The sequence below is a fragment of the Homalodisca vitripennis genome, chromosome X (genome assembly GCF_021130785.1).
Source record: "Homalodisca vitripennis isolate AUS2020 chromosome X, UT_GWSS_2.1, whole genome shotgun sequence".
Lineage (NCBI taxonomy): Eukaryota > Metazoa > Arthropoda > Insecta > Hemiptera > Cicadellidae > Homalodisca > Homalodisca vitripennis.
In genome coordinates, this window is record NC_060215.1 from 68,883,810 (window position 1) to 68,902,750 (window position 18,941).

Consider the following 18,941-nt stretch of genomic DNA (forward strand, 5'->3'; position numbering starts at 1 on the left):
AGCTCCGTGTTTCCTTTTACTTATTTACATTTAAATAGAGGTGTACAAGCCTGATTGTTTAGTTCAAGCCAAACCAATTATTTTTGTTTATCTCATCTTATTTATTTTGTCCATTACCCATTATATATTGGTCTATCTATTAGAGTGTTTCAAAGTATCTTGTGATTGATCAAAATTTCTAATTCTGGTGTAATCTATTTTGGTAGTAGCCTTGATTAAACAAACAGATGGAGCATAGCCATGTTAAGAGCGTGCGCACACTATTGTGTGAAAGTGAGCGCTAGTCCCATTACTATCAGCGTTGTAAACAAACGGCGGTTACTTTTGGAATAGTTCTTGTAGAAATCTGCCTTTTACAATTATCCTCATGACAGAAGTTCCAAATGTATTTTTTTGCATTTTCTTCAATCATGGCTCCCAGAACCAAAAAAAACCATAATCCAAAAATGTATGTACACACACATGCACACGTCATAGAACTAAACAGAAAGGTGTTTTTAAATTCTCAGGTCATTAAAAATAATGTTTAATCTTACTTGTTTTTTTTATATCTTGTAAAATTTTGAGAGAGCGGGCGTATAACATTTGGAGTAAAATGCAACAATGCTGAAATAAGTGTGAACACGATAAATGCCGTAATTCTCAATGGATTCATACTAAACTTGGTACAGATACATTATTTGCATATAGCTTGGATAAGTTTGTTATCTAGACTGAACCAATAAAATTTTTCAAGTGGACGACCAAAATTGACAATTTTTATACAATTGGCAAGCAATTACAATCAACATTTATTCTTTCTAATTTTTCAATAACTCTGGTTTAAGATAGTGGCTATTCCAAGTTTTAGAAGTTTAAAATTAAATTGTCAGTGAATACCAACATAATTTTAGATGTTTTTTTTCACATTACAGATTTGTCCATGTGTACACTTAAATACTTAAAATTACTCACTTTATGTAATATGGGGCATTAGCATAAATCATTGTTATTGCAGTTATATTTTTTTATATTTGACCGGTAAATTAAAATCAAAACTACAAATATCAAATTTAATAAAATTTGTTTTGCAAATTTCTATATCTGCCACACAAATGTCTCAAATCAAACTTTGGAGGTCATTTTTCATTTTATGGAACAGAGTTTTTTTAAAGCTTTCTGAATACATAAATACAATGTCATCTATGAACACAAATATATCTGTTTCAAATTTATTGTTTAGTAAATCATTAGTAGACAAAACCGACCCCTGAGGCACGTCAGCCTCAACAGGCAGGAATGCGCTGAAATGGTTATTGACTCACTTTTTTTATTTGACCAGAAAGAAAACTTAAACCAGCTCAAAGCATATCCTCTTATTCCAATTGATTCTAATTTCAATAACAAGATGCAATGGTTAACTAAATCAAAGGGCTTTTAAAGTCTGCAAACAATCCAGATCTTTTGTGTTTATTATTCATGCTTTTATAAATAAAAGGAAAAAATCCAATTGGAGCATCTTTGACAGTCTTATGTTCTGTAAATACAAACTGTTTTCTGTAGGATTACTATTAATGTCAAATCACAGTTTTTATTATCAGCTGATTGCTAGTTGAGAATGTCTACTTTTTTGGTTTGTTTATGTTTTGTCTAAATTGATGAATAAAATATTTGTTGTCAAAAAAGAAAGGTATTTTAGTAATTCTTTATTTTTTGTTTTGAAAGTTTATTTCTTTAAGATAGCACAATAACCTACTTTTAACGCATTTCTTAAATATTTTTGAAAATACTGACCAAAGTCTGATTGGACCTATATTATCAATGATATGAGTTTTATTTTTTTAAGAAGAGGGATAGTGATAGTTTTCTTAAATGCCTGAGGAAAATTACCATGGTTGCAGCTAATGTTAACTATATGACAAGTGACTGATTCAATATTGTGTGAAATATGTGTAAGCAAATTTGTAGTAAAACCATCATAAACATTAATAAATACTTAATTATATTTAATATTTTATTATCAGTTGGCAATAGGAAAAATTATTTCATATGATTAATTTTGATAACAGGTTTAGGGTTTATATTTAGTTGTCGTGAGTCTGTTGAAGTGTGAATTTTGACGAAGAAGCTTACTGATGGTGTTGAAGAAGCAACACACTCCTTACTATCCAAGACCAGCTTATTTACATTTCCACAAACTGTTTTATTTATTACCTACTATTGTTGCCCAAAGTCACCATTATAATTATTTATTAACTTTTTATAATAACTGTATTTTATAGATTCAGTATCATTTCCAAGTTTGCTAACAAAATATTTACAATATTTTTGGAAAATATATATATCATAAGGTCTTTTTATACATGCTGGGTAAAGTCCTTTTCTTAATAATATTTAAAATATTACTATTTATCCAGGGACTAAAGGCTTTAACTTTACTTAACTTAAAGACTGAACTTGGCTCATTAATTTTTTGTTTTACTAATCCCTTGTTTTGTATTCATTAAAATTACACTATTTAAAATGAAAGAACAAGTTTCAGAACATTTTTTGCCATCTGTTTGATTTAAAACAATATTCCAATCAAAATTCAGTTATTTTTAATATATTAAATCATAGTAAATCACTATGTATCCAAACTTCACTAACACAAAAATACTTAGTTTTATTTCATTATTTTCCACCAAAAATGAATTAAAACTTGTTCTCATACTTCTCATGTTTACATAAATAAACAACACGTATTTACAACCCAATGGAGGATAGAAAAAATAACTTTCTAAGAACTATAAACTAAACCTAGACTTTTATTACTATGCATTGAGAAAAGAATGCACAGTAGTGCAATGGTGACTTTGGAGGAGACCCGTGCAATCGAGGAGGGAAGCATCACTGCTTTTACATAGTAAGCATGATGTCAGTAATCAAAGGTGGTGCTCCTCTTGGTGGGGCACCGAATTCATCTGTATTGTTGATTAGTGCCTCGTATTTTTACCAGTATTAATAAATAACAAGTCCCAATTATTTTCAAATGATTTATGTAGCAATACAACTTTTGACCCTGAGATAACTTTATGTAAAAATACAATGCCAACCCCTAAAAACCAAACCTGCCCATCTCTAGTTACCAGGTAATGTTTGGTAATCTATCTTAAATCAAACTAATTTTATTTATTCAAATTCAAATGACATAAAATATATATTTTTTCAATTGTTTCAGGTGTGGCATTTAGTAAAACATCATGACACCGATGCACAAAAAGAAGGTGAACGTGGAAACAAAATGGTGTCTGAAATTTACCTCACAAGATTATTAGCGACAAAGGTAAGTCGATATTTATTATTCATTACATTACCTAGACTTCATCAAGCTACGCAGAACATATCAGTGGGGTTCAGTTGCCACATACAAAATATATAAACCATAAAGTTTTAGTTTTTGTATTACAAATATTTCATTATATTCCATTATTAGATTATTGATGACTCTCGATACTGTGGCTCTTTCATTCTATTCCAATATCAATATTTTCAAAGTGATATTCAAAAGTAAAGTAAAAATAATATTCACAGGTGACCGCTGATCAACATTGTGCAAATTACTAATCGTTAATACTTGATATTGTTGTAATTTTTATATGGAATATGTACGTAGGTAAAATAGTTAAAAAACTACCATTGTTTGGTGAATATTTTGCTTGCAGTTAGCATTTTCTTTATGTATGTTCATGCTGCCTATGTGTCTGCTGTGAATTTTTATGGATGACAGCTGAATAGCAGTACACAAATTACAGATCATGCTTGTAACATTCCTTGAGATGAAAAAGCAAAGATAGATAACCGAAGTAACAAATTATGGTAGTTTTGTAAATAATTTTTTATTTATAGTATGTATTTCCCACATTGCCATGAGTCTACAGCATCTATTCGCGGAAAAAAAGGTGATCAATAGAATGCAAATTACCGATCGCTACAAGAAGTTGTGGGTGTACTTTGTATTTGAAAATCCATAGGTAACCAAATTAACAAATTATTATAGTTTTGTAAATTATGTTTATCCTGCAGTTCTTATTTCCTATGTTTGTGCATTGCTCCGTGCCTGGTGCATCTGTGCACAGATGTCCACTCCTTGGTGGTGTACAGTCATACAATTGCTGATTATTTTTTGTAGTTGTATAAATATGCCCTCTATAAGAATATATGTATGTTTATATTTAACACTTATTATCATGGCTAATGGTTTGAAATATTGGCTGGCAGCTCCTAATGGCCAGATTTTCTTTAACAACAACAAAACCAAAGTTAGTGTATTATATTCTTAGTTACAAGTAACACAGGAATCAGCATCGAATTGAGAATCAAGACCATAATTTTGATATTGGGATTCAATTTTTTTTAATATTGTTCAACCCTTAATGTACACTTGTATACAGAGGAACTTGGATAATTTGAAAGCTTAAGGGACCAATGATAAAATTTAAAATAGCTATATTTCAAATTATGCAGACATTTTCATTAGTGTATTGGACTTGACATGACTTGGAGAGAGGTTCAAACTTCTTACCATTTTGGAGTTATATCTGAACTAGAAATGAACCATTATTATTACACTCAGAAGTCGAATAAATATTTACAGTTTAAAATGTGCACAAGGAAACAATGATTAATCTCATTCATTAACCTTTTGGGTTTGAACTATTATATAAACATGTATATTTTTCAGGGTACTTTACAAAAGTTTGTAGACGACTTGTTTGAGACAATCTTCAGTACAGCTCACAGAGGAAGTGCTCTGCCACTGGCCATTAAGTATATGTTTGATTTCCTCGATGACCAGGCTCTGCAGCACAGTATCACTGATCCAGAGGTTGTACACACATGGAAAAGCAATAGGTTTGTTCATACAGTACAGTTAATGGCTGTTAATAGCTCAGTCAGTATTTAGTGGAAATAAGTATCCTTAGATTTTTATGAGTTAGGTACAAATTGGGGATGGTCACAATGTTTGAGTTTTGAGTAGTGATTGATCAAACTTCCTAAAAGGTTTGTGAATTCTTTTAGTATCTCTACTACTGTTTCAACCCATATCCTCTGTTTCTCAACACCAATTTATAATTAATTAATTTTGCATCAGTAAGTAGTCATATTTTATAATTAATTTAGTCTTTTTGCCTTATATAATATGACAGAGGTTAACTAGGGTTATACATTGATTAGTTTATTATTGACAAGTAATATTCCATGAGCCGAGAGCCAATTTGCATTTCGTAAACATACAACCTGATGTTTCTTGCAATTGATAAGAGAAATTTCACCTAAGAAAAAAACTAATCATCTAAGAAATTGGGAAGTGTCAAAGTGTTCAAAATATGAAATGATAATTTTGTTCTCAGATCATATTTTTCTTAGCTTGACACACTTAAATCAAATGTAAATAAATGTTAAACCAACATTAGCTAGGTGGTTTACAGACCCTTAAAGTGGTGAATTTCAGTCTTTCTATTTAATTGTCTAACAGTCTAGTATGATGATATGACTATTATTTATGTGTCTAACATAAATAAATCGGACACAAAAGTCAGTCAAGTCTATGATCAGTTTTAAGTGTATAAAGCCAAGAAAAATACAATCTGAGAAAAGATTTATTGTTTCATATTTTTAACCTCTTTGATACCCTCCCATTTTGACCTCCACCAAAATTAGCGCATTTGACAATCAATTTCTTTCTTAAGAAATATTCTTTTATTGATTTCAAGAAAGAAACAGGTTATGTACTTATACAGTGTCAATTAGCTCTCAATTCCTAGATTATGAAGCTCAAAGCAAATATGTGCTTTAAAAGTTTTTAACATCAACTTAATATCTCAGCCTTAAACTCTTAATGAACAGCCTTTTCAAATTTAAAGCCATTTAAGTTGATATCATTAAAGATAAAAATGAAATTTTTGAGTAAATCGATAAGAAAAGTAAGTTGTGCATGAATTATAAGTTGAATATCAGTTTTGGTTCCACAAGTCTTGGCATTTATCTGTTTGCTAGTTACTTCCAACTCTTGAGATATGGAAAATGTTTCAAGATTCATTGCACAATTATGTATACAGTATACAGATACAGATATGTACAATATTGATTGTTGGTTCTAGTAAATAATCAATTTGTTGTATGTAATTGCAAACAAATAAAAATTATTTACTTTCAAAGTTAAAACAAGAAATTAATTTTTCAGCCTGCCTCTACGATTTTGGGTTAATCTTATAAAGAACCCCAACTTTGTGTTTGACATTCATAAGTCAAACATTGTGGACTCCTGCTTGTCCGTAGTGGCCCAAACGTTCATGGATTCCTGCTCTACTTCTGACCACAGGCTAGGTAAGTTTCCATTCTTCACGTAGTAATAACATCCAGTAAATCACCATACTACTGCACTTGCATGATTACATCAAAACATGTGATTTTCTCATGCTGTAAAAATAACATTGTCCTCAATGTATTGAATTTTAATAATTTTTAATGCATTTGTGTTACCTTAATTTTGGTAGTGGCAGGTACTGCTTATGCAAATCCGACAGACTGATTATGAATGGAACTTGACGTTATTTCATTTGATATTGTACATAAAATCATTGTATCAACATGATTCTGGCAGCATTACAAACATCAGTTTCTAAGCAGGTTTAGTCCAACGATGGTTGCTGTGTTTGCTAGTTGTTGATATGTGTCACTACACAATTCAAAAACAATTGGTTTGTTCTGTGTTAGTTTGTGACTGGTTATAAACAAACAATTACTTTGTAAAAAAAGCATAAAATCAATATTATTATTTACATTATTATTGTAAATTGTCTATTTACAATAACGTAAAGTTTTTACAATAACAAAATAATATATGCATACAGCAATATAAAATTGTGCTACTGGTAACATCTTGAATTTTGCTCTAAATCTGAGGAAGAGATCAGATAACAGATCTTGAACTGTAGTGTTATTGATTTCTTGTACCACTGAACAATGGCAAATGTCCAGAGAATTCCTGTTTCCTTTACAATTACTCTTCATGTTATTTAGATAGCTACATGGTAAAGCTATTTAAATATAAAATTTGCTTTACATGATAAGTACCAATTAATGTGTAGTAATACAGTTATGAAGAGATAATATTGTGTTCTGTGTAGGCAAGGACTCACCCAGCTCAAAGCTGCTCTATGCCAAGGACATCCCTGTGTACAAAGAGTGGGTGGAGCGGTACTACTCAGACATCAAGATGATGCCAGCTATCTCCGACCAAGATATGGGAGCCATGTTAGCAGAGGAGTCGAGGGTTAGTATTTAACAAAACATGCAACCCTTTACAATGATTCAATAAAAATAATAAGTTAAAAAAAATCAATATGGATTAAGACTTAGTAAACTACTATGTCTAGTAACAATGTATGTATCACATTCATCAGGACCTTGCATCGAACATTGACAGTAAATCAGTTTGTTAGTGTTAACATAATTAAATACATTGAGTTCATTGGGTATTCAAATGTAACACCATTACTGTCACTTCCAGTAGTAGTAGATTTAGTATAATCATAATCAGCAGCACCTCAGGTACGTTGATGAAGACAGAATTAAAGTCACTTATCTAAATTAATAGCTTTATACTCTAATACTGTGACAGGATAATGCTATGAAGGAAACAGGATTTTTCCGGACATTTGCCATCGTTAAGTGGAACAAGAAAACAGTAAACACTACGTTTCGAGATCTGCAATCTGATCTCTTCTTCAGGTAAAGAACTAAACCTAATACATAATTACAAACTAGGTTAAAATAAACAAATCTTACTAAAACGTTGTGGCACGCCTAAGTCAGGAATCACAACCTACATGTTGTATGTCAACTTCACTAACACTAAGACATGCACTTAATACAAAACTATACAAAACACTAATCATTAAAACTAAACTACGGAATACAGGTCACAATACGTCTTCACTCGTCTACTAACCATCTATGACTGACCAGAGGGACTAGCCAATGGTACTCGTGACGGCTGGCTAAAACAAGATGGCGGAAATACAAGGGAAGGGGAACAGGAATGGGCCCTTTCGTTATTCATCAAAAATTCCAGGGATTTCGTAGAGAAGTCAAAATCCCTAAAGTTGACTGAAAACTGACAAACTGGTAAGTTTTGATGTCGAAAGTCTATTTACAAATGTACCAGTTCCAGAAACTCTCGGAATTATTAAATCACGTCTCAAAGAAGACCAAACATTAAAGGATAGAACTAAACTTCCCGTGCCAGTAATTATGGAACTGTTAGAACTATGCACTCAATGCAATTATTTTGAGTTAGAGGGTAAAATTTACCGTCAAGATGAGGGGATGGCAATGGGTTCTCCACTGTCTTCCTATTTTTCGCCAATATCTTTATGGAGGAATTTGAGCGAAAAGCTTTGGCTTCAGCTCAGTTCAAACCGAAGATTTGGTGGAGGTATGTGGATGATACCTTTGTTATTTTTTCTCATGGAGACATTAAATTAAATAATTTTTTGAATCACATTAATAGTATTTCTCCTTCCATCCCGCCTCACAATGGAAGTGGAAGTCCAAAACAAGCTTCCCTTTTTGGATGTTTGTGTATTAAGAGATAGGGATGTCCTTAAGACAACTGTTTTTCGAAAGATAACACACACAGGAAAATATTTAAATTATCAATCCAACCATCAAAAATCTGTCAAAGAAGGAGTAGCCTACTCGTTTGTTTGATAGAGCAAAGAGCTTGTGCTCAGATAAAGATGGACTAAAAGAAGAATTTAAGAAAATTGAATCGGATCTCAGAAGCAATGGATACCCTCAATTAGTAATTAATAAGTGCAAACGAACCAGAAGAATCATTCCTGAGTCAGAAAAACAGAATTGTGATAAATTTGCGTTTATGTCAATCCCTTATGTGCCGGGATTATCGGAGAAAATTAGAAGAGTAAGGTAGAAAGTACAACATTAGAACCGCGTTTAAAACACACAACACTCTTATAGACAAAGTCTCGTAAAAACAAAACCAAAAAAATGGCACACAGGATTCCCAAAAACTGTGTTTACAGTATAAAATGTAGCTGCAATAGGGAATACATAGGCGAGACAAAAAGACCACTAAACATAAGGATAAAAGAACACAAAGAAAACACGAGAAAGGGTTTCACAGAAAAGTCAAAAATTGCACACCATTGTTGGTCCGAAGACCATCATATGAATTGGGATGAAGCCCACATAATTACATCGGGAACCACATTTCTTCAAAAGGAAATTAATTGAGGCAACATACATTAAATTGGCAGACAAACCAATCAGTCAACCATCAGTCGAGATTTAGGCCGCTTTGGTTGCCAATTCTAAAAAATGAACTAAAGAGAAAACCCAAAAGTATCAAACGGATCGGATATTTGTAATAAACCACTGCGGAGTCACAATATGGTTTTAAGAAGTTCATCTCGCATGAACCAATAATAACGAAAGGGCCCCATTCCTGTTCCCCTTTCCCTTGTATTTCCGCCATCTTGTTTTAGCCAGCCGTCACGAGTACCATTGGCTAGTCCCTCTGGTCAGTCGTAGATGGTTAGTAGACGAGTGAAGACGTATTGTGACCTGTATTCCGTAGTTTAGTTTTAATGATTAGTGTTTTGTATAGTTTTTGTATTAAGTGCATGTCTTTAGTGTTAGTGAAGTTGACATACAACATGTAGGTTGTGATTCCTGACTTAGGCGTGCCACAACGCTTTAGTAAGATTTGTTTATTTTAACCTAGTTTGTAATTATGTATTAGGTTAGTTCTTCTTACCTGAAGAAGAGATCAGATTGCAGATCTCGAAACGTAGTGTTACTGTTTTCTTGTTCCACTTAACGATGGCAAATTGTCCGGAAAAATCCTGTTTCCTTCACAATCCTTCCATCGTCAAAAATAACCTTCAAACAAAGAATAATGCTATGGCTCAATTAATACATCTTATTTGTTACACTACTTAACAGATAATTTCAGTAGGTTTTAAAATGTATGAGGGCTGTCTGGAAAGTATCCAATATTTTGATATTCTTTCTTTGAAGTTAGTTTTTGACAATGGAAGGATTGTGAAAGAATCAGGATTTTTCTGGGAATTTGCCATTATTCAGTGATACAATACAATCAGTAACGCTTGTTTTGTTGGTTTTTCTCATGTGTTGGTGGTGTTGGAACACTGTAGAGTTGAGCAATATATGTGTAGATTACATCCTATCACCATGCTTTGTCCATCAGCATTCATCACAACTTCTTGTATAGAGACTGATGATAGTTAAGATTCCAAGTTACCTAAAAGCTTCTGCAGAAGTCTAGTATCTGGAGTTCAGCCAAAATTCTGATTGGCTTTTTTGTGTAGTAAAATTTTTTTGATATTGCTGAGGAAGCTGCTTCCCAGAAGTAGATTTACGGAAAGTGCGAAGTACGCTATTTTGTTGTTGTTTGGTACTTATGATTTTGACTTCTTTGAGTGCGTAGGCATTAAAGTCTAGCCTTTTACAAAGGTTTTGAAGGTGTGTGTGTGTGGTCCAGGTTAACATGTTATCAAGTGTTATGACTAGGAATTTGGCTTTGTTTTCCAGTGTGACACCTGGTATCTGTGGCACCTCTTGATTGTACTTGGCTTGTTTTAGTGTGGTAGCATTGTTGTGTTAGCACGGATAGGCTGAGTTGAGAGATACATATGAGTTGTCAGTTAGGTTGTTGGTTGTTTTTTTCACTTAAGAGTAGAGAGGTGTCGTCTGCATACATGATGGTACCACTGTAGTTCTGAAGATGTTGGTACATGTCATTAGTGAACAAGATGAAGATAACCGGTCGTAGTACAGAGCACTGTAGTACTCCTCAGGTTACTGGCAGTGTACTAGATTGTATATTTGTCATACTAGTTTTTATTGTGTTACATAACAGTTATGTAGTTCTACCAGCTGATATCATTTAGTTAAGTAGCTTTTGAACCATTCTTTGGCCCTTGCGTAGAACTTCAAACTTTTTGATGATGATATTATGACTGACACAGGTAATCAAAAGCTGTGGAGAAATCCATAAAAAGCGCAGTTGAAAATGTCTTCAGGTCATCTATTACAGTTTTTATGAGTTTAATCAATGCAATTGTTTATATGCATTTGGTCAAACCATGTTGTGTGTTTTTGAGTAAACTGTGTTTATTGCAGTCATTGTTATCTCTTAAGAACCATTTTTTCACAAAGCTAGAGGAAGGTTGAGACAAGGGAGATAAGTCGGGAAGGTGCTAGCTTGTAGGAATCGATACACCTTCGATATTTTCAAGCCTGATGGGAATCAGTCTTTTTCAAATAATTTATTGAATATCATCACCAATGGAGTGCTAAGTTCATTAATACAGTGTTTTAGGAGCTTGGATGATATTTAATCAAAACCGTTTAAATAATATTATGGAATGTGATTGTGTTCTTCAATGTAATCTTGCTCAAGACCATGTTCTGTTAAGATTATTTCAGGTTTTATCTTTTTTATTATATGAAGAAGTCTGTCTGTTTTGTTGGACAATCCTTGAATGTTTTGGTGTGAAATAGTTAAGCTGGAGCAATTTGTGGGCTTTTTAGTTCTAAAACACTAGTTCGTTTTGCTGGGGGAGCCTAAAGTATTAAAGTTTGCTGAATGTTTTATTTCAATATACAGAAATGTGTACATCTTGTATTTTTAGTGTAGTTGTCTAATGGTTTTTTCTTCAGTGTTCAGTTTAACTTATTAATATGTTTATGGTAGAAGGCTGCTATGGTTTCACTGGATTGAAGTTTTTCGGTTCAAGCATCGATTAGTTAGGTGCTTGGAACTGGTTTTTATCATCTTAAATAAGTTAGAATAGTAACTGATGTAAAGAGGTTTAGAATTATATTACTTTTTCTCTAATGCCCTAAAATGAAATGTTGATTGTAGGTTGTAATAAAATAGTTAGATTTATTTCCTAAGTCCATTAAAAAATAACATGGTATATATCAAATTAGTAAAATAAAAAAAATGTTTACTTATTACATTCAAGCAATGCCGTAGGTAAAACGCAATACAAAGCTTTTTTTGTTTGAAATCACTCTAACAACAGTTTTGACAAATTTAATTTAATTACAGTCTAGCGAAAAGTTCTTAAAGATTCTACTGTCAATCCCTCAATAACTACAAAGTATAATTCATGTGTTTAAGATTCCAATAATTATTTATTGCATGCTAACAAATATAACTGTTAATCTCCTTTTGAGATTTTGGTGCAGTGTAAGCTAGAGCCTTCATAAATTAGACAATAAAGGGGTTGTAGTCATTCCCTTTCTCTCAACCCATTGCCATTGTGGCTACTTCCCTTTGTTTGGATTGTATAGTGGATATTCCATATAACTAATTTTGGTCATCTTGCCCAGGACCCTAAAGGTCTTTTTTAATGCCAGTAGAATTTATTCCATGTTCTTGTTTCATAACCGATTGAAGATCAACATATCTTATATTTATTAATTGTAAATGCATTATTATATCATACTAACCAAAAAATAGATGAAAACAGAATTAGTAACTTAACCCTTTTAGGACCGCGCGTTTTCAGATTTTCTATGCCTAAAAGACCGCCTTGTATTTTTAAAAAGTGTAAGGGTTTGGGGAAAAAATTGTATATTCTAAAGTAGTGGAGATATTTCAATAATTGTTTCAACAATTTTTTCTGCATGAAGTGACTATCAATAAGAAAATAGGTTTTACTTTGTGCAAATCAAAAAAAGGTTTGTTAACACCTATAAATAAAAAAAGTTTTTTTGAAAAAAAAATTGTTTTTTGGTTTACAGGAATTTTGTGTAATCTAAAAAAAAATAGAACAGTCCACACATATAGATACATGTATTTACAAGTTATTGCTTAGGAGATTGCAACTTATTTCAATACTTTTCTTCAATAAATGGCTGAGATGCGAGGAAAAATAATAATAATGGTAAAAATTAGAAAATAGAAGCAGAAAAAGATAACTTAACGACAGAGAACAGGCCAATTAAGCAGTAATGAAACAATATTTTGTCTCTAACTCAGTTATTTCATGGTCTTATTAAGTTTGAAAGTTCATGAGAACTATTCTAAAACTTACTCATACTAAAAAACTAAAAATAAATTATTTTGCACACAGAAGAAATGTTACAGAACTGCTGACAAGTCTATGCCTCACCAAACATGTTTGGTGAGGCACACTCCATGTAAGCCTTTATTACATTTGACACAGGCAGTTCTGGATCTCTTCATCTTGTCTTTTAGTCATTTTGAAGCATGATAATCGTCTAAACACAATGAACAAAACGTAAACAAACTCGGCAGGCCGCGTCAGTCAGTCAGCTGGCGATCGCGTGTTGGTCGCGGCTGACAGCTAGCGCTACCAACTGCGCAATTTATCATTTCCCACTCCTCCGTGGATTAAAATTTTACTAAATTCAAAGACGATTGTGAATGTAGAAACTATCAATAGATGTGGAGTCAAAATTTGGTTGAATCAAAGTTATTAATTATTTTCTTATACCCATAAAACCAAACTACTGATAAATCGTTAGTTGGTATTTTTAGCCTAAAAGACAAACTAACGATATATCGTTAGTTGGTCCTAAAAGGGTTAAATAAATCATATACCATTTCTTTGCTTCAAGTTTATTATTTATAGTGAATAATTCGATAGGATAACAGGATTTGACTATGTAATGTGTTACAAAATCAGAAACAAAGTTTTAATCTTCTTCAGATGTCAAACACCTAAACATAACGATGAGCAATTCTGAAACAGACACCAGTTCTTGCAGTGTTATATTTAAATTCATGCTATATCTAATGGTGGGCAATGTCTGTAATCCTGTTATTATGATTACATGTTTATTACACTATTAGTGATAAATAGTCAGTAGACTGTAATTATTATTTCTGCAGATTTCCAAGTGAGCCTATCGGTTGTATTAGAAACAGTTATTTTTCTTGACATTTTTGTTGAAAAACAGACTATATTCTGTAACAATTTTCATAATTAGTATACATGAGCATTTTGCTATTATTAATTGCTTATCTCTGAACCCTTTTGGAACTTTGATGAGTAATTTCCCTACATTATCTCATAAGGGTGATACAATGTCATACTATAGCACTTTAAATTAAGATAAAAGGAATCTGATAGTTTTTTGCAAATTGTGCTTGAAAATAATTTTCTTTGCAAAATATCTTTAGATAATTACAAGATTTCCTCATAAAATCATTCTTTATCAGTAAACAGAATCTATCTGTGTTATTTAAAATAGATATATTTGCTTTATGTACTTGTATATACTCGTATATTGTTATTAATAACTTGCATAACATTTTTGGGTAATCTAAATGATCTTTAAAAACCTCATCAATAAGATGCAGAAACACGGAATCATATGCCTTCACATTGATTCCATTTAAGTGATATAAGATATGTATCATAAAATTCTGTATTGAATTATTGGTACCTAAATGCTTTTACTTGTGATATGGCTATATTATTTCATCAAATCCATATGTTCTGTATGATACATTCATTACAATGCCACTGTACAGACCCGAGAATAAAATTAAGTGAGTACATTTGATTATTGTTCCTTATTAAATTTTACTAATCAACATTTCCTTTGATAGTTCTCTGCACATAGGTGTATATTTAATTTGGGAAAGTACTTAGGTATTAGAATGAAATAAAAAGGCCTAGGCTCAATTGTTTCAAAAGTCAATTGTCAGGAATTGAGTGACTGTTATATTGAGAATCAAAATCAGTCCCAAACCTCAATATTTAAGTGTTTTCTAAGGTCAATTTCCCAACACTGTTTAGTTATCTAGTTTTCAAATTTTACAGGTCAAAAGGAGTGGCCAGTTTTTGCCATAATTGTAAAATCATACTACACTATGGGTGAAATGTTGTATCTGTCCAACACTAATAGAGATATTTAAGTGATTTTATTTGTATAATTATTTTTATTCGGATAAATTAAGGAACATGAAATGAAATAAACACTGTGGTTTTTACATAAAAATGCTTTTACTGACCTACAAATATACGTTTTAATATATTTCATTTTATTTTTACAAATTTTGAGAATATTGAAATAAGTTGATCAGACTGTATTCACATATTTATTTACAAATTATTTGTTAGGAATATGTCTGAAATATGAGGAAAAATAATAATAACCTCAGTAAAAATCTAAAACTGTGTATGAATAACAAAAATGGTAACATAAGCATCGATTTACTTTTTTATCTATGTTCAGATGACTTAATAATTTTGAAAGATACTTTTATGTAAACACACTGAATGAAAATAAATTGAGCATATGTTGGATTTTGGGTGTGATTTGTGAAAATAACCCAGGACTGCTGGTCCGGGTCAGTCACGGCAAACAAGCACTGCTAACTATGTAATTTCTTTTTTCTCAAATTTTCGATCTTATTCATTACATAACGATTCACTGCAAACACACTAAACTATGATGTAAGCAAAGTCAAAATAATGTCAGGCAGTTGGTTATTAGATGTAAATCAGGCCAGGAAGCGAGCATTACCCAATGCTTTGAAAAGTATCAGCGCAAATTTTTAATTCTTACACTGTTGCAGATTGAAACATTATTGAATTCAAAGACGTATAACAATATAAAACCTATTAATAGGCTTGAAGTAGGATTTTGCCTGAATTAACCTACAAAAAATTAAAAACAACTAGCAATATTATTACACAACTAACGATATATCGTTACAATAAAGATTAGGATAATGTTTAGCATTAATATTAAAGTTTTGAGAAAAAGTATGTCTGGCATACGTTTCCTCAAATCTTATTGTACATATGTTATTGATTAAAGTGATACTTGAATAGATTAGTAACAGTACAAATTTGTTATTTTCAGGCTCATTCAACAGAGTTCAATACAAACTGTGCACTACAAGAATTGTATAACTATGCCATGAAATACAATGAACAGTTGAGTGTCACTCTAGAAGAGGATGAGTTCTCACAGAAACAAAGACTAGCGTTTAAACTGGAGCAAGTCCACAATATAATGGAATCTAACCCGTGAGCCGACTTGTTCTCTTTTTTACATTGCTCAAATGAATGATGAGTGACAGTGACAGGAAATATTCCCCTGAAGTGCCTCGGTAGAATGAGTCTGCTGAAAGTGTCGTATGAGTGAAGTCAAGAACTCGACATTCCGCCCAATCAAGCGGTTTTCAATAATGACTAATGGAAAGAACAAAATGTCTTCAGACGAATCCAATGAATGTGTGGTGTGTTTGGGTGGTTGTAGGAAGTTCGCTATATATTTTCTATCTGTACTTAATTGTTTTCAGTCATCTTTGTCAATAATAAAAAATATATATAATAATCATCGGTGTTGTTTGAAGCTTGAAATGTTTATCAAATTCAATACTTTGTACGTTTGCAATGTATGAGAACCGTTATTTCTTGACTTTGTGTTGAAAGCTTTTCAACTCAACCCACTTTAACAAACAGTGTTAAATTATGTTTGTTTTTAAAACACAACGAAAATTATTACAGCAGTGTATGTATCACAATGCGGCGAACTTTCATTTCATTCATAAGCTCATTTGTGTCATGTGTGTGTCTGGTTTCTGCAACACCCAAGCTAACCATTTTCGACTGATCAATAATTTATGCCTCGTTATCATTTCCTAACTCATTTAATTTGTATACGAGGTTATACCCACTTTTTAGTTATTAAGCTAGTTTGTCAAATTAAAAAATATAGCAATAAATATGTACACTTCAGCTATATTTTTATTATATATTTTTCAATATTAATTATTGCATTTTGTTACCAACTGATATTAGTCATCAAAGGCATTTATTTGAAAATACCTACTCAAACATTGATGAGCTATTATGATCAATATGAGAATAATGATCAAATGGGTTACGTACTCATCTTGGCAACTAAGTATGTATGTAAAAATAATATTTTTATTTTAACAGATGATAATGTTTTATATTGAGCAATACAGTTCTTTTATTATATTATATCTAGTTCCTTTTATTTGTATTCCTCTTGTAAATACTGTACTTAAAAACTAGTTTTAAGGTTTTTATACAACCACAAACGAGCTTTTGAATGATCAATTTATCTTTACTTTCAATGTATAAAAACTAAAACACATTGTCTACATCTTTAGTATCAAACAATCTATCCAGTGAAGGAAAACTTAACAATAATATTTTTAATAATCCTTCATCTTGCCTGTTTAAGAAACATTTGAATTGATACATCCACCTTTTATTGCAAAATAATAAAAAGTATAAAAATTGTAATATTGTAAAAGTAACTGGACCATATTCAGAGTTAGCATAACTTGGTTTCTGGAAATAAGTGGTAGATTTTGTATTACAAAGTGCAAAAACCTTTTAGCAATCAATGAAATGACAATGTCTCAGGGATAAGTAAGTAAATGTTTTGTTGTTGTTTGAATGTATTAAACATATGTGTTATTTCCTCTGTAATGTGGTCCAGTGGTAAATACATTCCTTGATAAAATGATAACATTCCACGCAAGCCGTTACTGTGTAAGTGATGTGTCGTTGTATCATAACTGTAATGTCTAAGATGAAATTAGGAGGGGTCGGTAGACTAAAGTTTATTCACAAATTTTAATTAAACATCTGTTGTAATTTATTGTAGACCCTAAAGGAATCAACGAATATATTTTTTGTAGTCGTTTAATTGTAACAATAATTTCATTATTAGTTTGTGTTAAGTGGAATCCAATAAGCATTTTTACAGCATTTTTAGGGGAAATCTGGCCCTGATTGTTTGGATATGAATTGCAATGCCTCTAACCCTTTGTAAAGTAGATTTAAGATGTTATGTAACACCTTATAAGAAGTGACTTTTCTTAAAAGTAAACAAATGGATGTTGTCAATAATTAAATGTGAATAGCAATACGGGTATGTCTGTTGTCCGGCCTTACGACCTGGCCAGCTCTAATGTTGTGTGCTAGTGCTACGCTACCACCATTGGCTGGACATAGTGGAACACATCGCATTTCATCTAAAACCTCTTTTATGACTGCCATGTATCGTTTAATTTATATGTTTTATGATTTGTGAATGTCTGATTTAAATGTCTTCCATGTTGCACCAAATTGTCGAGACGGCTGCTGCAGCGGCTCCTGTTGATGTGTCGATGTGGTATTTGTGTCGGGTGATAGATGTATCGGTGTGGCACGTTACCGAGGACCAAACGACCACCCCCTTCCACTTCCACTAAACATTTTGTGTTCCAATCCACTATTCAAACAGGTGTATCAAACATAATCAATTCTGTAAAAATAATACTCTATACGTTTTATACGTATATACATACATGTATAAATATATGATATTATTATGTGCTGTGTATATATATACATATACATTTATGTATATATATAAACATAACAAGACGAGCAATGTTAGGCAACAGTCACCATGTTATTTTATTATGGATAATACGATTATTATTAAAATGTCAGATTTGATGAATGCACTTGTAAATAATTTAATTTTGCTTAAATTGATGGATGTATTGAATGGAATGTATGATAATTTATACGCATCATTGCTGGTCCGCAACACCACTAATATAACTTTATCATTTGACTGTATGGATATGCTCAGTGTTTTGTCACTAAATGAATGCAATTTTTCATGCAACCTTGTTTTTTTTATACAACCTTTTACCATGAATAAATAATTACTTTCTATATCTTCACAGCATAGATGGTTTAAGATTCATAGCTCATAGTACAATGTTATTGAGCTACAGTAATAATGTTGGTCTATACACAATTATGTATGTCATAAAGATAAACACAAATACAATAAAAATATGAGTTGAAAAAGTATGTATACTGTAAAAAAATGAAAGAACA

General features: G+C 31.7%; 1 protein-coding gene across 1 annotated transcript in view; it reads left to right on the top strand.

The window, feature by feature from the left end:
• LOC124369142 (plexin A3) overlaps positions 1–18,723 on the top strand; it is a 141,074-nt gene extending 122,351 nt beyond the window's left edge. The window contains 5 exon segments of the mRNA XM_046826919.1: positions 3,200–3,304; positions 4,703–4,872; positions 6,206–6,348; positions 7,152–7,297; positions 15,925–18,723. Coding sequence (XP_046682875.1) covers positions 3,200–3,304; positions 4,703–4,872; positions 6,206–6,348; positions 7,152–7,297; positions 15,925–16,095 — 735 coding nt within the window. The 3' untranslated portion in view covers positions 16,096–18,723.
• Positions 18,724–18,941: the final 218 nt, after the last annotated feature.